The 20,111-nt window shown below is 56.0% G+C and overlaps 3 protein-coding genes and 4 non-coding genes across 8 annotated transcripts in view; 1 reads left to right on the forward strand and 6 right to left on the reverse strand.

Moving 5' to 3' along the window:
* The first annotated feature begins 22 nt into the window (after positions 1-22).
* On the forward strand, positions 23-3,831 carry LOC104687517 (C-factor-like). The gene is made up of 6 exons (XM_019284262.3): positions 23-1,566; positions 2,086-2,137; positions 2,371-2,558; positions 2,642-2,800; positions 2,918-3,028; positions 3,671-3,831. The coding sequence occupies exons 1-6, from the start codon at positions 1,429-1,431 to the stop codon at positions 3,782-3,784; spliced, it is 762 nt and encodes a 253-aa protein (XP_019139807.1). The 5' UTR covers positions 23-1,428; the 3' UTR covers positions 3,785-3,831.
* A 1,415-nt stretch (positions 3,832-5,246) lies between these two features.
* IL34 (interleukin 34) lies at positions 5,247-10,833 on the reverse strand. 2 transcript variants are annotated; one of them, XM_039558263.1, is made up of 7 exons: positions 10,786-10,833; positions 9,614-9,795; positions 9,417-9,520; positions 9,050-9,127; positions 8,789-8,962; positions 5,803-5,941; positions 5,247-5,703 (listed from the first exon to the last, which is right to left on the reverse strand). In XM_039558263.1, exons 2-7 carry the CDS (start codon positions 9,639-9,641, stop codon positions 5,684-5,686), a joined length of 543 nt encoding a protein of 180 aa, XP_039414197.1. In that variant the 5' UTR covers positions 9,642-9,795; positions 10,786-10,833; the 3' UTR covers positions 5,247-5,683. The 2 variants fall into 2 exon arrangements, with proteins under 2 accessions (XP_039414197.1, XP_039414196.1); XM_039558262.1 differs by having other exon boundaries at positions 9,614-9,954; positions 10,786-10,830.
* On the reverse strand, positions 6,014-6,084 carry TRNAG-GCC. The gene has a single exon. It is a non-coding gene; the product is annotated as a tRNA-Gly (tRNA).
* Positions 6,786-6,856, reverse strand: TRNAG-GCC. Its single transcript has one exon. It is a non-coding gene; the product is annotated as a tRNA-Gly (tRNA).
* TRNAG-GCC lies at positions 7,839-7,909 on the reverse strand. Its single transcript has one exon. It is a non-coding gene; the product is annotated as a tRNA-Gly (tRNA).
* On the reverse strand, positions 8,489-8,559 carry TRNAG-GCC. The gene has a single exon. It is a non-coding gene; the product is annotated as a tRNA-Gly (tRNA).
* A 2,654-nt stretch (positions 10,834-13,487) lies between the features above and the next one.
* The window catches only part of SF3B3 (splicing factor 3b subunit 3), a 29,317-nt gene continuing 22,693 nt past the window's right edge, over positions 13,488-20,111 (reverse strand). Inside the window, exons 21-26 of the mRNA XM_039558625.1 lie at positions 19,157-19,282; positions 17,821-18,033; positions 16,811-16,909; positions 16,251-16,394; positions 15,400-15,504; positions 13,488-14,399 (exon numbers count right to left, since the gene is read on the reverse strand). Of these exons, the coding sequence (XP_039414559.1) occupies positions 14,259-14,399; positions 15,400-15,504; positions 16,251-16,394; positions 16,811-16,909; positions 17,821-18,033; positions 19,157-19,282 (828 nt within the window). The 3' untranslated portion in view covers positions 13,488-14,258. The remainder of the gene's footprint in view (positions 14,400-15,399; positions 15,505-16,250; positions 16,395-16,810; positions 16,910-17,820; positions 18,034-19,156; positions 19,283-20,111) is intronic.

The following is a 20,111-nucleotide window of genomic DNA, read 5'->3' on the forward strand; positions in this document are numbered from 1 at the left end:
TTTCCTCTTTTTCTCCTTTCCTTTTTTTCACCTCTTTCCCTTTGTTTCTCTTCTCCTTTTCCCCTCTTGCTTTCCCTTTCCTCTCTGTTTTCTTTCCCCCGGACGCAGGTGGGTGGCCCCAGCCACAGCAGGAGAGGACGGTGCCAGCAGGGCCGTGGCAGGAGCCACGGAGCACCAGGAGCACCAGGAGTGGGGGGCCCTGGCCCCATTCCCCCCAGCTGCCTGGTTGGGGCCAACACAGCTCAGCCTCATTTCAGGGGGCAGAAGCAATGGGCTGGGGGTGCCAGGGGGGAAGAAGAATTGGGGGATGGGGGGCAGGCAGGGCAGGGGGGTAGAGGCACTGCAGTCCCCTCTGTCTTGGGGGGACACCAGGGTGCAGGGACTGAGGATGCTGAACCTCCTCTTTGCCCCCCCCCTCACAAGGATCACTGGGAACCCCTCCAAACCACTCAGCACTCACAGGCCAAGTGCAGGGTCCTCTCGGAGGTGGGTCCAGGCACAGAAGGTTTGACTCAGACCCCCAGGCAAAGCAGCTGATTTCTGCCGGCAGCTGGAGGAAAGCACAACCCCCCGGCCCCCGCTGTACATACCCCCCGCCCCCCCGCTGTCTGTCGCATCGCAGCCCCCTCAGCCCTCCCCGTTAGGAATAACAATTTAGTTCTCCCCCTTTCCCCTTCTCCTGCCCAGAACCGCTGATGCCAAGTGACAAATGTTTGGGTTTGAGGGAGGGGGTGGGGGTCTCTTATTTTGTACAGAAAACAAAAATTCCTTGGAAAAGAAAAAAAACTGACCTGTCTTTCGACTGAAGTAACTTTTCTGGTGCTGTTGTTAACTTGGTCCTTATTCTTTTCTCTTTTTTTAATTTATTTTCCCTCCTCGTGTTCCCGCCTCTGCCGCCGCTTCCCCTCTCCCTGTTCCTCTGCCAAGTTTCTTTCTCTTTCTTTCATTCCCTCTTTCCTTTTTTTTTTTTTTCTGGTGGTAATTCCCCTCTTTCCCCCCCTCCCCCGTTTTCCATAGTCACTGCTACAAGTAACGAATGCACTGTGAAGATTCCAGTATTAATAAAGGTTGTACTGTAATTAATAGCCTTGCCTGCGCTCCTATGGATGTTCTGGTTCCCTGGGGTCACCCCGGTGATGGGGGACAGCTGGGAAGGTCCCATCACTCTTTTGGGATTCCCATAGCTGGAGGGGGATGGTAGTTTCGGGGTATGGAGGAGCGAGAAAACCCCATGGTCAAGGTGATGGGTGACCCTGGGATGCAGAAGAGCATCCTGCTGCCCCATCCCCTCCAGAAGAGGAGGTGCAGGCGGTGCCCCCCACCTCCACCCATCCCAGCAGCACCCACAGCGTTGCCACCTCCCAGATTATTGAGGCCGATTGCCAAACCTCACTGGGGCGGCACAACCGGCTGTGGAGAGCAGTGGGGATGGAGGGACTCCGTGTGAGCAGTGTCCTGCTGACCGGCTGCGATGGGGGGCTGGGCCTGGGGCTGCTGAAGGGGTTGCTGGAGCAGCCCAGCCCACCTCAGCACCTCTTCGCTGCTTGCCTGGACCCCCAGGGCAAGGTAGGGAGGGCACTGGCGTGGGGGGACAGGAGGGAGTCAGCTCTGGGATGGTGCCTGGGGCTGCCACCATCCCACCTAGAACTGGGAGGTTGAGTGCCAGCATCCTGCACAATGAATGGCACTGAAAAACGCATGCATATATATATACATGTATGTATGTATATATAACAAAAATACATAGATATGTATTAAATACTAAAAATAGCTATATATATATATTAAATGTGTATGTATTTAATTTTTTTTGCACCTCCTGGCGCAGGTATGTGCATGATGGGAAGTGCTGGGGGGGTTGCTGGCAGCCCCTGTGCCAGGGGCATTGCTGCTGGGAGCTTTCAGGCTGCCGTGCTCAGCCAGGTGCAGAGAAGCAGTGACTCACCCCAAATCGCTCCCACTGGATCTCGTTGTAACCTGTCGGCTGTGACATGAGGGGCCACCCTGTTCCCACCCCAGCACGGTGCAGGGTCCCCCCCAGGGAGCTTCCCCACATGACCCCCTCCCCCTGCTTTCTCCATACAGGCTGTCAATGAGATGGCTTTGGGCTTTCCCAACGTCGTGATCCTGCCTCTAGGTAAGTGCTGGGGCGGGAAGGGGATGAAGCTTCTCAGGATTTAATTGCGACCGTGGGTGGCTCCAGGAAATGCCACCAAGCAGGCGGATCCCTCAGTTTGGCTCAGCTCAACCAGGTCATGATGGGACCAGGAGGATGGTCAGTGGTTGGGAGTTGCCTCCTGCCATGACCTACAGCACCTTGTCAGGCTTGTGGCCACCAGCCTGTGCCCAAACCCTTCTGTCTCCTTGCAGATGTGACAGACCCCAACAGCATCAAGGCAGCAGTCAGGAAGGTGCGGGAGGAGGTGGGAAGTGCTGGCCTTAACCTCCTGATTAACAACACCGGCACCACGCGCCGCAGCACCTTGGCCACCGAGACAGCGGAGAACATGAGCCTCGTCTACACCACCAACACCATCGGGCCCCTGCAGACAAGCCAGGTGAGGACACAGTCAGTCCCTGACCCAGACGCTGGGAATAGGGAAGAAGAGGGTGGTGATGCCTAAGATCCCATCCCCTGCAGGCCTTCCTGCCCCTGCTGAAGGAAGCGGCTGAGGCCCAAGGGCAGCATGAGATGAGCTGCAGCAGAGCTGCCATCATCAACATCTCCAGCATCCTGGGTTCCATCGAGGTTGCGGAGGCTTGGGAGGAGAGGCAGGACATCTGCTACCGCTGCAGCAAGGTACCACCAGCAGGAGGATGGGGAGGAATTTGGGGGCCACCTCCTGTGGGATTCCCCCCACCACTGGCCATGGCATTGCCAGATCGTGATGGTAAGGTGGGGAATTTGTCCTCCCAGGCTGCTCTGAACATGCTCACAAAGTGCCTGGCCCTGGAGTATGGGAGCAGAGGGATCCTCTGCGTGTCTGTGGACCCTGGACATGTGACACCTCCCTTGGAACAGGGGATGGTGAGTGATGGGAGGTGCATGGCATGCTAACTCAGCAAGGTCCCACGGGCATCCACTCCTGGGGGCATCATTTCCCAGGAGCATCCCTTCCCAAGGCCACCTCTTCCCAAGGCCACCCCTTCCCATGAACATCCCTTCTCAGGATCATTCTTTCCCAAAGACACCCCTTCCCAGAAGCATTCCTTCCACAGACATTCCTTCCCGTGGACATCCCTTCCCTGGGCACCCACACCCGTGCAGTCCCTTGGTCCCACAGTGGCTGTGCCACCACAGCAAAGGGAGAATTCCAGGCTCTCCCCCAAAACCATCCAATTTCTTCCCTGTTTTTTATTTCCTTTCCCATCCTGGTCGTGTGTCAGCAGAGGGCACCCCGGTCCTGCACTCAGCTGTCCCTTACCCTGATCTGGCTGACAAAAGTGTCACTTCTTAAGGGGGAACGAAAAAATTAACCTCCGTCTTTACAGCACTCAAATGAAGGACAATCAATTTGTGCAAGGCCACATACCTTGGCTGCTAAAGCATCTTCAGCTGCTCCCAAACCAACCCAGCCAGAGCTGGCATTCCACCATACCATGGGTGGGATTGGGGGTGTTGGGATGAAGGATCTTGGCTCACTTTGTCCCTTGCCCTTGGGTGCGGCAGGGCCCAGTGACGGAGGAGGAGAGCGTGCAGGGCGTCCTGCAGCTGCTGGCCCAGCTCTCGGCCACCAGCAATGGCACCTTCTGGGACTGGAGAGGGCAGAGGCTGCCCTGGTGAGAGCAGCACCCGCCCACTGAGCTTAAATAACCAATTAAAGTGAATGAATTGCCATTTACAGGCTCACTCTGATTCGGAGAAGGAGGGTGTGGTGTGGGCAGGGGAATAGAAACAGGGACACATGGGTTGGGGGGTGAGAGTTGGGTTTGCTGCCCCCCCAGCCTGGGATGCTGAGTTGGTCCAGAGCAGTATAAGGAAGGATGCTCCAAGTGTGGTCCTGAATCCAAGGCATCCCCTGGGGCCAAGGGAGCCCCCTGGGCATCCTCACTCTAGGATCAGAAGCCATACTGCTTATGGGCACATCCCAAACAGTCCCCAAACTCAGCCCTTGTCCTGCTGAGCCTCCCCACCCCAAAAGCAGCTTGCCCTTCCATGCCCACCCCAAGGATGCTGCCAGGCTTTTTTCTTGCTGGTTCAAGGCCAGCAAAGATTCTTCCTATTCCAGCAGCTGGGGGGTTTCACAGCGGGAGATCTCCCAAGTCTCAGCACATGCCTAAAGATGTTTTTTGAGACCTGGGCAGGGCATCCTGGGCTGACCCTCCTTGAATCCATCCCTCATGGTACACCAGGGGATATTGTAAACAGGCTCCCATTCCCCATCCTGTAAGAGCATTCCTGTAGAGGCTCTCAGCTGACATTTTTGAAGCCATCTCTCAAAAGAGGGATCAGAAGAAAATGCACAATATCTCAAGTGGGCTGGACACGCAGGGTTTTGGCAAGCCCGTTGCTGTGGGGATGCTCTGGGAAGCTTGGCAGGGGTCTCTTTGCAGGGAGAGCTTCAGTTTTCCCACTGAAAAGTGGAGGGGGATGAAGGATCATTCCCACACTTGACACAAGGGAGTGGGAAGTTGGGGCTCAGCCCCAAGGGCTGAGGCAGCCCTAGGTGGGTCCCTGGACCACACAGGGGCTCTGTTAAAGCCAGCAGGGGTGGGAGAAAGGGTCCCTCTAGTTAAAGCTCTTTATGAGGCAGTGGATCATCGCTGGTGGCTTTTATATGAGCTCTGTGTGGGCTTTATATAAACAGGAATCATCACTAGGCATGAAGGCTTGAAGGGAGGAGGAGAGGGAGGAGGAGGAGGAGGAGGAGGAGGAAAAGGAGGAGGAACAGGAGGAGGAGGAGGAGGAAGACGTTGTCTCTACTCATGCTGCAGTGCCCATGGACTCATGAGCCTAAGCAGCCCTCAGCCAGGAATACACCAATTAAGGTCTCTAATAGCTGATGAAGGTAATGAACTAAGCTGTAAAGGGGGGAGGCAGCCAGGCAGCCCCAGTCCCTCTGGTGTGCCGCCTGCACCGCGCAGCCAAGCACAACAAACAAATCCAGATGTTTCCATGCCGGGGAAGCAGCCGGGGCTGACAGAGGCAGCTTGGCAGGGGTCCCTTTATCAGAGTGAGTCTCTCCCCCACAGCGGCAAGGGAGGCGGCTGACACCCCAAAAGAGGAGGCAGTGGAGGCAGTGGGGTTCTCTTTGCTGGTCCTTTATTTTGGGTAAGGCTGGAGGCTCCCGGGACCCAGTCAGAAGCTGAGCTGCAATGCTAGAGAATTAACTGGTGTTTACTGAAAGCTGAGGAAAAAATACAAATCGAGAGAAACAGGGTGATGCCCTCACCTGCCCTGTGGGCAGGGAAGGCTGCATGTCCTCCTAACAGCTGCCTGCCACGGGGGGTGTGTCTGACCCCACACCCATGCAAAAGGTGCCAGACGTCTTGGATGGACAAGACCCCACAGCCATAAACAGTCCCACAGTCCTGGAAGGGGTAGTGTTTGGTCCCAGGTGGGGTGGCATTTGTCCCACCTTTGCACCTTCCTTGGGAACCCCCCATGGGGCTCTGGGAGGAGCAGAGGCAGCATCCGAGGCTCCAGGGCAAGGAGGTGTTGAGTGAGGGGTCTTCTGCAGTGTTAGGTGGACTCCCACCGACCTGAATAGAGGGAACAATTGCCATGGTGTGGGACATGGCCCCCCTGCGTGGCACCTGCGTTCCCCAAGGTCAGGCCTCCCACCCTGATCCCCAACTCACAGGGCACCCCGTAGAGCATCCGCATGACCTTGAGGCAGTTGTCCAGCAGTGCCTTGGGGCGCACAGCCTTGCTCCGGCTCTCAGCGCCCGCGCTGTGGATCAGCTTCACCAGATCGGCCACCACCGCCTCCACATCTGTCTGCAGGGACAGTTCACCAGGATGTCACCAAGGTCCCCTAAGGGACACCAGGGTGCAAAAGGATGAAGCTGCTGCATTGGCCGGGAATCGAACCCGGGCCTCCCGCGTGGCAGGCGAGAATTCTACCACTGAACCACCAATGCCAGATGTGCACAGCATCCCAACCCTCCCCCACACTCCCAAACCCAGCGGGGCGCGAGCAGCAGGAACAGGCCCTGTCAGCTCTGAACACCCTCTCAGAGCACCCCAACACAGCTCTCATACCGCGCCTACAGCCCATAGGAACGCCGCTCCCCGCTGCCTCGCATCACCTACAGCAAGGACGGGTTGGCAGCAGCCTTCAGAGTTAACTCTCTGATGAGACAACCGAGCAAAGCTCACTCTCTCCTCAGAGGGGCTGCAGAACCTGCCCCGTGGCACAGGACAACCCAGCCACACGTTGGGTTCACATCGGTGACACAGCCATGACAGGCCACCCACATCCAGCACCCAAATACAGCCGCCTCTTGGATGTGGCAGCACCCCAGAGACCCATGCAAGCCCGATTGCCCTGGGCCAGGGGTCCTCACTGACACCGAGCCAAAGACCCTTGTCACCGCCGTCACACCAGGAACCCTCACTGTCACTGAGCCATGGGACAGCCACTGCCCATAAGGCAGGGTTCCTCTCTGCCACCAAGTCCCCTGGGAATCACCAAGGTGCCCTGGCTTTGTTCCCCCGACAATGACACTCCTCGCGTCCACACGGGGGGACAGATGTGCTGGGGGGTGTGTGGTCCCTCCAGGCACCCAGGGCAGTCCCCGTGGTCCCACAGAGACACTGGGGTGCAAAAAGATACAGCTGTTGCATTGGCCGGGAATCGAACCCGGGCCTCCCGCGTGGCAGGCGAGAATTCTACCACTGAACCACCAATGCCAGATGTGAGGCTCCTCCCGGCACGGCCCCACGGTACCAAATCCGGCAGAGTGAGTGCGACATGGGCAGGCACGGCTGGCCGTGAACACACCACACATACAGACACAGAGATACAGACATGCACACACACACACACACACAAAGGGGACCCCAAACACACCGCTGTGATACCGCGGCTCCAGCCCATGGAAGCGCCTCTTCTGCTGCCTCACACATCACCAATAAGGAGGGGTTGTCATTAACCTTCAGAGTTAACTCTCTGATGACAACCGAGCGAAGCTTGCTCTCTCCTCAGAGGGGCTGCAGAACCTGCCCCGTGGCACAGGACAATCCAGCCACACTTCGGGTTCACATTGGTGACACAGCTGTGACAGGCCACCCACATCCAGCACCCAAACACCTCTGCCTTGGGATGCAGCAGCATCTCCCAGCCAGAGCATGCCGTGGCTGCATGGAGCCCAAGTGAGGTGGAGGGGCTGGGGGCTGCAGAGGTGAAAGGCAGGACACTGAGCTGCACTAACCAGGAACCAAACCCTGCCTTTTGAGCAGGAGCACAGTGATTGTCCTACTGAACCACATATGCCAGATGTGGAACTGCCCACAGCTGCCATCTGTCTCCGCGGCTGGGCACCCTTGACAGGAACCAGCACCTCCCACTGCTCCTAAGCCAGGGACCTTCACTGCTACCGACATAGCACCCCTTGCTGTCACTGAGACAGTGTCCCTCCCTGCCTCCCAGCCGAGGTGGTCAGTCACCAAACCATCTCCTCTCACTCCTCCCCAGTGCCACCAAACCCGGGATACTCACTGCAGGCAGAGCTGCTGCTGCCACCCTCGGGGCCTGAGTACCCACACAAACGACAGAGTCGGCCCCGAGGGCACGGCGATGCCCAAGGGAGCATCCACGGGAGCACCTCTGCGCTATTCCACAGGCACCCTGGCAGTCGCCAAAGGACACCAGGGTGCAAAAAGATACAGCTGTTGCATTGGCCGGGAATCGAACCCGGGCCTCCCGCGTGGCAGGCGAGAATTCTACCACTGAACCACCAATGCCAGATGTGCACAGTATCTCAACCCTCCCCCACACTCCCAAACCCAGCGGGGCGCGAGCAGCAGGAACAGGCCCTGTCAGCTCTGAACACCCTCTCAGAGCACCCCAACACAGCTCTCATACCGCGCCTACAGCCCATAGGAACGCCGCTCCCCGCTGCCTCGCATCACCTACAGCAAGGACGGGTTGGCAGCAGCCTTCAGAGTTAACTCTCTGATGAGACAACCGAGCAAAGCTCACTCTCTCCTCAGAGGGGCTGCAGAACCTGCCCCGTGGCACAGGACAACCCAGCCACACGTCGGGTTCACATCGGTGACACAGCTGTGTCCAGCACCCAAATGCAACTGCCTCGGGGTTCAGCAGCTCCATCGAGGCAGCAGAAGCTTGGGCAGAGAAGCAGGACCACCACCAGGAAAACAGATGAATTCATGGGCACCTTCTGCCTGATCCCGCGCAACCGCCGGCCGTGGTAATACCACCCCGTGACGGAGGTCGGTGTGTGTGACATTCCCATTCCCCCTCCCCAGGTCTGCTGGTCCCCCAAGGGGGAGGGGTTGCTGGCAACAAAACGATGCAACTGCTGCATTGGCCGGGAATCGAACCCGGGCCTCCCGCGTGGCAGGCGAGAATTCTACCATTGAACCACCAATGCCAGATGTGGAGCTTATCCCGGCCTTACCTCACGGCCCCTCACTCTGTTCCCAACCCCTGTCTTTGCACCCTGTCCCCGTCAGTCCTTCCCCAGAACCCACATGCAGGGAAAATGTCCATGCCCGTGTTGTCCCCCTCCCGGGTGCTCATGGCTGGGTGCGTCCTCCCAACACACGAGTGCATGATGGGCGGCTGGGCAGGGGTGCCAGGGGGGCCCGGGAGATCCTCACCTGCCGGTACTTGCTGTACTCCTCGCCCAGGGCATCAAAGAGCTGGCAGAGTTCCTGGGTGTACTTCCAGGATGGGTGCTTCTCTGGCAGCACCTCACGGATCCGCAGCACCGCCTGGGAGCTGACATGGAACCAGAGGTACCGCAGTGCTGCCTCCGACACTGTCCCGTTGCGCTAAAGGGCAAGACGGTGAGAGCCATGCAGCCCCCGTGGGTCCCTGGAATGCTCCCATCAAGGGACTCTCCCCTGCCACCTTCTTACCAGGCGGGTGATGTTGGATGGCCTCAGCACCTCTTCGTACTGGACCTGGACTGTGTAGTCGATGGGAAAGTAGTGTTTCTGGAAAGGCAAGGAAGAATATGGGGGCTGGCAAGGGGCAAAGTAATGGGGACATCCTTGCCAGCCTCAGCATGACACCAGGGAGCCAGTGCAAAAGCCCTTTGGTGTGGTCAGCCCCCAGGAGAAGTAGCTCTGGGCACAATTTGGCACAAATTGTCCCTGGTAAAAAACACAGCACCCAGCACCCGGCCACTGTAGAGCAGTGGGTGCTGCCCTCCCATGTCCCCCCTGGAGCAAACCGGGGCCCTGCAATGCCACGTGTCCCCCCACCTCCCAAAGCTGGGGTTACCATGTACTGCAGGCGCATCTCGTACTGCAGCTTGTCCTGGAGCAGGCGGGTGAGCTCGCATTCGCCTGGTGCTGCAGCCTCCAGCCCCAGCACAGCCAGGACACCTGGGCAGCCAAAGCCAGTGGCATCAGCCCCCTCAGGGACACCCACTGAGGTGACTATTGAGGCAATCCCCCCTGTCCCCCAGCTGTACTCACATAGGACGGCAGCGTAGCCCTGCTGCATGTTGATGGTGGCCGTCAGTGGAGCCCCAAGCTGTGCCTACATGGCTGGGGCTCACCGGGAGCCTCCAGGGCAGTGGCGTGGATGGTGTGGGGACAAGGGACAGGTGTAGGCTCCGGGCACTGGCTGCTCTCCGGTAGCCCCGGGCAGTTGTTCCCTGCCATGGATGGGGGGTTAGTCCCCCTTCCCGGCAGTCCCCGCTGGCTTCTCCTCTCCAGCTGGTGGCAGGAGGCAGCAGGTCCCGGGGCCGTCACAAGGTGTTGGCAGGGATGTGTTTGCAGGGGTGCAGGAGCACCCCCGGACTACAAGAGGGAATCTGGGGGAAGAGAGCCCCGGCTGCAGCCCCAGGGCAGGCAGGCGCCCAGGCTGCAGCCCCCAGGCAAGACACCCGCTCCGAGCCCCGGGGGCGGCGGGGAGGGAACAGCCCCGCGTGAGCCTCTGGTGGCCAAAGAACTGTGGGTGGCCGTGGAGTCGTGTATGGCTGTATCCCGCTTGGGGCAGGGCTACCAGGGCTTCCCTGATGACACCCTCAGGGGATTTCCAGGGAAGGAGGGGGCTCAACCCAGCCCCATTATCCCAGCAGTGAGTTAGTCCGGCCTCAGCCGAGGAACGCTGAGGGACGGGGTTGGTGAGGTGGCCAAGCCACCGCATGCTGGGTCCCCACACAGAGGCGTCGTGTCCCTACACCCCCGTGAATGGGGCTCTACCATGTCCCTACGCTGTGGAAGGAACCATAAGACCATAGCATGTCCTTGTGCCACATCTTCCACAGCGTGTCCCCTTGTAAAGGGGGGTGTGCTGTGTCCCCCGCACGGTCCATGCCATATCCCAGCACAGAAGGGGCCTCATCTGCGTCCCCACACCATGTCCCGGTGCCAGGAGGGCCACGCGATGCCATGTCCCAAGGGAAAGCAGCCGTGCCGTGTACCGTGCCGTGCCCCCACGCAAAGGCGCCGTGCAGTGTCCCCACGCAAAGGGGTGCCACCCACATCCCCAGGGAAGGGACCTGTGTGCCATGTCCCTGCAATATGTCCCCAAGCAAATACGGCCGGGTCGCGGGGTGCGTGCGCCCCGTGCCGCGTCCCCACGCGGGGCCGTGGGTGCCCGGCCGCCCCCCGCGCCCCCGCGCGAGGCTCCGCGGACCCACCTGGCGCGGCGCGCGGGCCGCGGGCGCGGGACGCGTCCACCCGCGGGCGGCGGCGGCGGCGGGGCCGTGCCCGCGCTTCCCGGGAGGCGGGCGGGGGGCGGTGGCGCGGGGAGCGGGCGGGGCGGTGGCCGGGGGCCGGGCGGGAAGAGGGGACCGAGCGACCGCCCCGCACGGCCCGGGGAGAGTCCAGTCCTGTCCCGCCGCGGGTGCTCGGCTGCCCCAGCCGGATGGGTGTCCCCAGGGTGGGCGGCGAGAGCGGGAGTTGTCCGCAGGGTACGCAGGTAGCCCAGGCTAGGCTAACCCTCGTGGGTACCTCACTGCTCATCGGGGTGCGTTGCTGCCCCAGCTGGGTGTCCCCAGTGTGCTCAGCTCATGCAACTGAGTATCCCCAGGGTGCTTGGCTCATGTTCCTGCGTCCCTCCCTGCTCCTTGAGGTGCTTCACTGCAGCAGCAGGGAGCCCCTGGGGTGCCGAGTCTAACTATGGTGCATGCCTCTTCCACTCCTCAGGGTGCTGAGCCATCCCTGCAGGGTGCCCACCCAAACCAGTCAGGTGCCCATATGGCCCCTGGGGTGCCCAGCTGACCACTCTGCACAGCCCTAGGTTCCCCGGGGTGCTCTGCTCTGCCAGCACCGGCACCCCCAGGGTGCTGGGCTCTCCTGGCCAGGTGTGCCAGGGCACTGACTGGGCTGAGCACCCATAGGCACGTTTTGGAGCAAGCAAAGTGGGACTCAGCCCAGCACCTTCCCAGCACATGCCCGGGAGAGGGCTGCACTGCAGCACTGATCTCAGAGGGGCTGAGGTATGCTTGGCTGGCTCCAGGCCAGCAGGACTCTGCTCCCCATGGCCCAAGCCCATGTCATTCTCTCAGGATGCTTCACGGCTGAGCTCCTGCCAGGAGCAGGGGACAAGGGACATGGGACACTGTCCTCCCCCACATCACCCTGAAGAGCCCCTTGGAAGAGCCACTGTGTCTGTGCTTAGGGCTGCTGAGCATCCACAGGGTCAGCAAGAAAAATCGACTATCAAAGAGTGGGTCAGTGCTCCCAGGGAAACGCGTGGGAAGGAATGCACTTCTGCCTGTGAGAGCGCACTGGGATTCCCCTGGCAAGGAGTCAGGGCCACTGCCGTGCTCCTGCCAAGCTTCCTCTGGTCCTGGCCAGTCTTGGGCACGGCCCTTGCCTCCCTCCCAGCACTCATCTGGGGGCAAGATGCTCAGCTCTAAGCAGGGAAGGAGCTAGTCCAGCTCCTCACTCAGGTGTCCGCAGGGATTTTGCCCGCAGCAGCTGCAGTCACCGAAGGAAGCCATTTAATAGCATTCCCTGCCCACGTACTCATCAGCCTGGCAGCCGGGATGGGGCGAGGAAGAGAAGGGAAAGTGCAGAGCTGCGCAGTGCTGTGCTGGGGGCGGTTTGCTCTCGGCTGCTCCGGGCTGGAAACCAGTGCTGGGATGAGCCCAAGGCAAACAGCTCTCAGTGCACGGCCCCGGGAGCTCTGCTCCCAGACTGCAGCTAGGACCCGGTTCCCTGCGGCTGCAGGGGGGAACCCTCACTGAGAAACCTTCCTTGCCCCAGCAAAGGGGAGCTGGGGCTCAGCCAGCTCCCCACAACCCCCTGGCTCCTTATGGCTGGGAGTGAGTCCCTCCCAAGCTTGTACTGGAGACAGGTTATTCACCAGGCACAGCCAAGAAGTAAAACCTTGTACTTGAAACCAGTCTGGGAACATCTCAAGACGTCCCCCTCCCCCGCTTTCACTTTCAGGACCCCAGCATGACAAATACCAAGTGTCACTGGAGCTCTGCTGGAAGTGCCCTCTGATCCAAAGCATCACTTCCTCGGGGAGGACAACGGACAGGGAGCACAGGGTGAGCACTTTAAGTCCATGGCAAGCCAGAAGCTGGACCCCACGAAGCTCAGTTCCCCTTTGCCTCTCCCTTGACACAGCCACCCCCACTCAGGCCTGGGAAGGGAGCACAAAGCCCTTTGCTCCGTCGGCAGAGGATGGGTGGGGCTCCACATGCCATGTCAGAGCCAAAGGGTTCTAAGCCCCTGCCAACGCAGGCCTGTGAGGTCGAGACGAGACAGGAGAGCAGAGGAGGGTGCAAAGGACAGGGCAGGAGGGTGTGTTTGCCCTCACCCCACACAGTACATGCACCGGAGAACGTGACAGCTGTTCAAAGGGAGCACAGGCACCAGGCCAAGGACCACCTGTCTCTCCAAACCCCAAGTGGGGAGCAGCATCCTTACCGGGATGTCACAGGCCCTCAGACAGATCCAACCAGCAGAAGCAGGGAGCAACCCAGCAGAACCAGGAAGCACTTGCTGTGTGGGTGCACTCCGACTAGGAGCCTCTGCAGCCAGCTACCAAGCCTCTGGGACAGGGACCTTTCCCCAGCCCTCCTGGCAGCCAGCTGCTCCTCCCAGAGCTGCAGCTGCTACACCGAAGAACACAAGACCCCTAAAGTGCAGCCATGCTCTGGAATGGCTGGAGAAATGACTTCCCTCTCTCCACAGCCTGCTTTGTGTGTGTCCTGGGGCAGATCAAGCAGCAGGGGACCAGCTCCAGGCAGGGCAGGGGGGCAGCGAGGGGCCTGCAGGAGCACAGGGGCTCTCAGGGTGCGCACATTTTTGTATTCCTCCTCCTCCCCTCCTGCTCCCGCCAGGTCAGCAGCAGCTGCCACGAAGAAGAGCCCCAGCGCCAGGGTAGTGAAAAAACAGGCTTTTATTCTTCATGTGCTGCTCACAGTCACAGCTTGGAGACACTCTCTTGCCAAAGTTATTATGAAACCAATCAAGTCCCAGACTCGGGCCTCGCTCTTCCCCACCCCCAAGAGAGTCAACATTGTACAAAACTCTATTTACAGGGAAAACAGTCAGAAATGGCAAGTCCAAAAAACCCCCTTGCAATTCAGAAGAAAACGTTGAAGACAAGTGTGACAGTTGCACCCTCCACACAGCCAGCTTCCCATTGGCTGCTCCCTGGACTACCATAAGCCCAGAGCAGCTCACCACTGGCTACTAAGAGGAGCCTGGTAATCCTGAATCATGCCACAGCTCCTTCCTTTCCTTTTCTAAAATGCTGGCAGATCACAAACCCCACTTGACCCAGCAAAGACCCAGCTGGACCTGCCCTACAGAACTTTCAGCAAGACACCCTGGGACTCCCAAGTCTGAAAGGGAGGACAAGGAGAAGGGGCTGAGGGTCAGCTGGCATCCTGCCTTGGGCACTTCCCAAGAGAGAATTGCTCTGGCCAGAAGCTGGAATGTCAGGAGCCTTCACATAGGCAGCAGGATGTGTTGGGAAACCTAATACCTGATACTGTATTTACTGGAGTCACATTACTTTGAAAATAAATCAAGAGGACCAAACCAATATTTGAAAAGGGGGGAAAAAAAGCACACATTCCTCCTCTCAACGGTGCCTGGAAGAGCACCCAGAGGAGCCGCAAGCATTTCTGCCCCTGCCAGCTGCCGCTCAGAACGCGTAGCGCGTGCGGATGTCCTCCAGCTTCTTGGACACCTCAGGTGGGGTCCGGTCCAGCTCCTCAGCCACATTCTTCTGTTTGTTAGGCTCCATGGAGTTGAACTGCTCACACAGGTCCCCATCAATCACGTTCTGGAGGGGCAAGGAGAAGAGAACTGAATCAACACCACACAGAGGCACTGAACCCTGCCTAAACAGGGGAAAATGGCCACAAACAGTTTGTTCCCAGGACTTTCTTAATCCTGTCCTGGAAACAAGACCATGCTCGGTGACCTCATCTGCTGAATAGCAGCAGTTAGCATCACATTAATTACTGGCCAGCTTGATTAACGAAACAGAAACCCTAAAGGCCTGGGTGCAGCTGAAGAATCCCACAAGGGAAAGGAAGAGAGATCCGCTTGGGTCTGAGCCCTGCACTGGGAAGGGTGGGGGAGGCTGTGAGTGATGACAAAGGCAGCTTCAAACACATGGGAGCTGTCTTTGAGGCTGCGTATGCTGCAAATCACCCTGAAGCTCATCAAGAACACCTGGAGAGCTTCGTCTGCTGGGACAGTGCTCTGACTGACTCCACGCACATTACCCTGGTAGTAACTACCACCGGATCCTTCTGGTCATAGCATTTAGCAGTTCACAATTTCTAACAGTTCCTCAAAAGCAGAAATAGGCAGGAACAGCTGTTTCTGAACTTAGATTTCCCTTTCCAATGGTGGTGGAAAAAACATAACCCAGGGCAGCACTCAGTTTGACCCAGCCACACCAGCAGCTACGTAATGCTGCTTCTCTTGGTGGAAAATGGAGATGCTGTGGGGAAATGGAAAAGTGCAGCTACAGCACCTCTCAGCTTGGGTCTTGGGACCAGCCCTCAGGAGGCTCATTACAAGAGTTAAGAAACCAAAACAGACATGTATTAAGTGCTAAGTACTGCTCTCCTTACAGAGTGCTGCTCAAGAGCCAGCTGCCACAGGCACTACACGAGCCATTACTAACAGTACCCCCCAGTCTTCCCCACTGAACAGCAACCTTGCCTTGTTCAAGACAATAACCTTGCCTTGCTTTTGTCAGCCTCAAGCTGTACCCCAGAGAAACTTGCTGCACCCCCATAACCAGGTGATCCCATGTGCTCAGGGCCTACCTTCACTGGGAAGTAGTAGGAGCGGAAACTGAGATGATCTCGTCCACAGAGAGGAGGGTGCTCAGACCGTAAGTGCATTTCCACATGCTGGAAGAAGTCATGATCCTGGGGAGATTAAGGATTGGTAAGAGAACAGTTTGGTACACATCAGTGCTGCTAGCAAGGCAAGACAACACCCATCAGAAGGTACTCCTGCAGTGGCTGGAACACTGCCATTACATGGCCACTTGGGGTTGAATGAGATGATCTTTACATGTCCCTTCCAACCCAAACCCTTCTGTGGTTCTGTCATTACCAGACTCTGCCAGAGCAGCCCTGCACACGGCAGCCAAGGTCATGGCTACCCCCCTCACCACTTCCACCTGGGAAGCACCCACAGCAGAGCTAAGCAGCCACCCTGGTCAGGATCAGCCTCCCAGGAAATGAAGCATAGAGCAGCATGGAGCTGCAGCTCCAACAAGGATGCCAACTCTTGGCATCCAGTGCTTCAAGAGGCCACAGCAAATGGAGAACAGAATACCATACTCAGGACTCGAAACATCAATAGTTTACAGGCTACACAAAACATGCCAAAGGACTCCTCCCTCCTCAGACACTGAACCACCCCAAAGCTCCTCGAAAGCACAGATTCAGAACAGCAGTGCAACAAGGAAAGCTCTCCACTCTTTATAGAGCCAATGCAGGAACCAGCAAACTCCTCTTTCCTTCTGCACTGGAGCCACAGGCTCTCCTGTAGCTCTGGTTTTCAGGCACTGTGGAGCCGTTCAGGGAATGCAGCACATTAATATACTGGCTGGGGATAGGTGCACAAAAAGCAGCAAGACTGCAGCCTGATGCCTGGCCTTGCTTACCTCATGGGAAGTAAAAGGGACCAAGATTCCTATCCCCCCTGATAACGTGGTATAAACAAGAGATTCAGAGCCTCCTGGAATCAGTGTGGTCTTCTGCAAGGAAAGCACCGTCTCTCCCACGTGATAATTCATAATCACTTCAGCCTGAAAGGCAAGCACAGAAGCATGTTTTTTCTTTAGCTTATATAAAAGCATCAAAGGGCTTGAGAGAGGAAAGCAGAATAAATTCAGCCAACTGCTAGTTCTGAAATGCCTTTCTAGAAAGGAAGTGCCTTCCACCTGTGACCAGATGGCAAAACTCAGCTGGACAAACGGATGCAAGTAACGAGAGAAAGCAGCAAAAGAAAATGAGCTGCTTCCATCAAACACACCAAACAGGCTTCAGCTGTGATTTCAGAAATTTGGCTTGGAGCAACAGTGAAAACAGATCACCCACAGCACAGCAGATTGTGTAGGAGCAGAACTGCCAATACATCTCCTGGACAACACTGCAAAGGCCTTCACAGAAAAGCAGTGCATTCTTTTCCTACAATAACCATGTGCTTCCCATGAAGTATTACCTTCTGCGATGCTCCATTAAGCAGGCCCCTGTCCCAGAGAGCTTTGTTGCCTGTGGGATCCTCATCTACCTCATCATTGGTGTTGGGAGGCAATCTCACCTGTGTTGAAAGTGGAAGAAAGAATCAGTCAGCTGCAGAGAAGCAGCACATTATCTCTGGAGAACCCTTGTGCTGTCTGAAAGGCTGCTTTTGTGGACTCTGCAAGAACCACTTTACACTTACAGCAGAATAATCCAGGTGCCTCTCCAAAACAGCCTTTACAGTTATATGACAGCAGTGGTATCAAGACCAATAGCCCATCACTCAACATGGGCAGGGCCTCACAACCAGCCTCTGCCCAGCCTGGCACTTGCAGATCACTCTGGGAGGTATGGTCAAACTGATCTGAAGGTGGTTTCCACTAAGGAAACAGTTTGATGGATGTGGGTCAGGAAAGCTGAAGAGGACTGATTTGTGTGCTGGCCAAATCCTGCAGGCGCAGCATCTGACGCGTGCTGAACTCTGCACTCCAAAGCACCCGAGCACACTTCAGAAAGAGATCAAAGCTCTGCCAGAAAGACCATCTATTCTTTCCTCCTCCCTTGCTGAAATCCAGCCAAGTGGGGAAGTGTTGGCTGACAAAGCCAACTGTGGAGAGGAAGTGACAGAGAAAGCTAAATGCCAGCGATGAGGTTTAGTCAGAAAAAGTAAGAGTGATAACCCTGACTAAAGTTCTCATGGGCCCTTTCACAGTCACACGCTTCTTTTCAAGGCTTATTCACAGTAAAAACAAATTACTGGATACCTCAGAAATATGTTTATGACTTGCTGATGCTTCAACTGATTTGCTTCATTTAATAAACCGATAAACTGCAGCCCACTATGATGACAGAGTCACCCCATGAAAACAGCTCAATGGTACAGGGCGTTGTCTCCAGCTAAGGACAGATTCTCATTCTTTTAAGATAAATCACGGATGTTTTAAGGGAAAACATGTCCAAAAAGCCCTGACTTCAGCAAAGCACACTCACCACACAGATGTTACCAAACTTGTCGGCTCCAGCCACAGTGTCATAATCCAGGAGCGTTGCTGTAGTGACCCACCGGGGGTAAGTGTCATCAGCAAAGATAATGAGCTGGTTCTCATTCCTTTTGTAGCGCACCCAGATGAAACTCTCCTGAACGTCTGAAACAATCACTCTGTGCCCAATGGTTTGGATCCCACAGATGTAGTTGGCAATGTGCTTTTGAGAGAGAAAGGACAAAACCTGAGTGCTTCAAACAGGGAAGCACAACCCATTAACTCTACCATACTCCAACTGAAACACTATTTCTGCCTGTGAACTACAGCTCACTCCCCACTTCCCCATCCCTTCCTCCAAAACTATCTCTCATTTCTGCCATACCACAGTCCCACTCTAAATACACCATCAATACAGGGCAACCTAACATACACCATGTGGCATTCCCAGTCTTCTCTGTATGAACACTGTTCAAAGAACAAGCTCTGCTGGTGAGCCCATGATTGGAGATGCCAGGACATCCCTACAAGCAGGCATTGCTTCCATGTCTCTTCACATAGTGAGGAGACATGGAAGTCATGGAAGGTCCAAGAAGGAAAGTTTCACTTTTTCATGTGAGTCATGTTTTAGGGAAAAAAAAACAAAACCTCACAAAACCACACAACACAATAAAAAAAGTTCCCCTACAAGCTCCCAGTCTGTCTGTTAGCTTGCTGGAGTTCTTTTGTGCAGTAATGAGCTACTGGCACAGGTTCTGCAGCTTGCACGAGAGAGGGAGGAGCAAGCAATTAAGAGTTAGAAAATCATGCTCCTGCAATTTCTTTTCCTAAAGTAGCGGAGATGCTCAGCAAGAAGGACCATCTACTTCAAGGAGAAAATCCCCTTTTCAACATTCTGGGGATGTGACGAGGTGGTCATATGCACTCTCCAGCTTCTGTCCCCCAGCTGCTGATCACCTAAACTAACAAAACATTCCCAGCAATTATCTTCTATATGGGTAAGACCTCTCACATTGTCATCAGGTGGCCAAAGGAACAGTCTGTACAGACCCCTGCACATGGTCAGTGACAGCCTGCACTGAGCTGGGACGAAAAGGAACTTGCAACACTGTCAGAATGGTGGTAAGAAAATGGTATGTGCATGGGATGTAGAGGGGCAGCACAACAGCCCAGTCTAGTCCAGTACTACTCTGGATAGATGCACCCAGCAAGGCAAACACAGCTCTGATGACCAAGTAAACACACACACTTGAGCTGGAGTAGCAGCTAAACCCCTTGTTTCACTCCTGCTGCAAAGTATCACTCATTCCAAATTGACAGCTCTGGCCAGGAACAGAAGGCAGTACCTTATTCTCACATTTCCGAAGCAGTTTTTTCTTGCCCAGGTCATACACACGCAGGAGCTTTCCAACTCCAATTAAGACTCGGCCTTGGAATGGAGCAATGGCTGCAGGGACCTCCTCCACAGGGGTCTAGAGAGGGAAGAGGAAGATTGTGAAATCCTCATTAAGAGGGCTAACCTTACATAAACCTTCAGAACAGATTCAGCTAATGGTATGGTTGAAGTTCACTGGCCTGTATCAAGGCTTTCAATGTAAAAGGCTAATAATAATATTTTTCTACAGGAGAGGAAACAGGTCAGTCCTTTGGCAGGCCTTTTGACAGTAGCAGATGTCACACATAGAGCTAAGAGAGCCTTGGGTACTCACACACAACACACTGCTGGCAGTGCACCTTCACTGAAGCACAGGACTGCTGTAAGAACCCCATACTGGGCAGGCAGCAAAAGAAAGGAAGGGCCTGGTTGCCTCAGTTCTTAGTTTTGGTTTACATCCAACAGAAAAACTTTAGACTTTGCCTAAATCTACCCAGACTGTTTCTAAAGAAAGGCATGAATGTAATTCAGCCATCTGACACTGCCACCAAAGAAATTGTTAAATATGAACAACTACCATGTGTTCACAATTTCAGTAACTCAGATAGATTACTGTCTGAAAAATCTCCCACCACTAATCAATCCAAAACGATCAGCCACAGCAGAGTAGGGGAACATGTAGAGAGCTTCCAGTTACAGCATTCCTAGCTTGGCTGCACTGACTAAAAGAAGTTTATTTCACTACTTCAGCTCTGTCAACTTCCCAGTGGGTGTTCAGTGGCACCAGAGAAGGCCACGGTCCAGGACAGAACCCACTCACTGCATCAGGACTCTAGGAAGTGAGTAAGCCACAACATTCCTTTCCATGTGTTCATCTGCTCAAATCTCAGCCATGCTAGAAGTATGTGGGAAGAACAGTAATTTTT

Source organism: Corvus cornix, chromosome 11, assembly GCF_000738735.6.
Source record: "Corvus cornix cornix isolate S_Up_H32 chromosome 11, ASM73873v5, whole genome shotgun sequence".
NCBI classification, from domain to species: domain Eukaryota; kingdom Metazoa; phylum Chordata; class Aves; order Passeriformes; family Corvidae; genus Corvus; species Corvus cornix.

Excerpts from the sequence above, each read along its gene's own strand:
- IL34 (XM_039558263.1), bottom strand. The coding sequence starts at position 9,641 with ATGCAGCAGGGCTACGCTGCCGTCCTAT. Across the intron at positions 8,963-9,049 it reads CATCCAACATCACCCGCCTG|CGCAACGGGACAGTGTCGGA; the intron begins GTAAGAAGGTGG and ends CTTGCCCTTTAG. Across the intron at positions 5,704-5,802 it reads GATGCTCTACGGGGTGCCCT|GTCGGTGGGAGTCCACCTAA; the intron begins GTGAGTTGGGGA and ends CCCTCTATTCAG.
- LOC104687517 (XM_019284262.3), top strand. The coding sequence starts at position 1,429 with ATGGAGGGACTCCGTGTGAGCAGTGTCCTGCTGACCGGCTGCGATGGG. Across the intron at positions 1,567-2,085 it reads GCCTGGACCCCCAGGGCAAG|GCTGTCAATGAGATGGCTTT; the intron begins GTAGGGAGGGCA and ends TTCTCCATACAG. Across the intron at positions 3,029-3,670 it reads CTCCCTTGGAACAGGGGATG|GGCCCAGTGACGGAGGAGGA; the intron begins GTGAGTGATGGG and ends TGGGTGCGGCAG.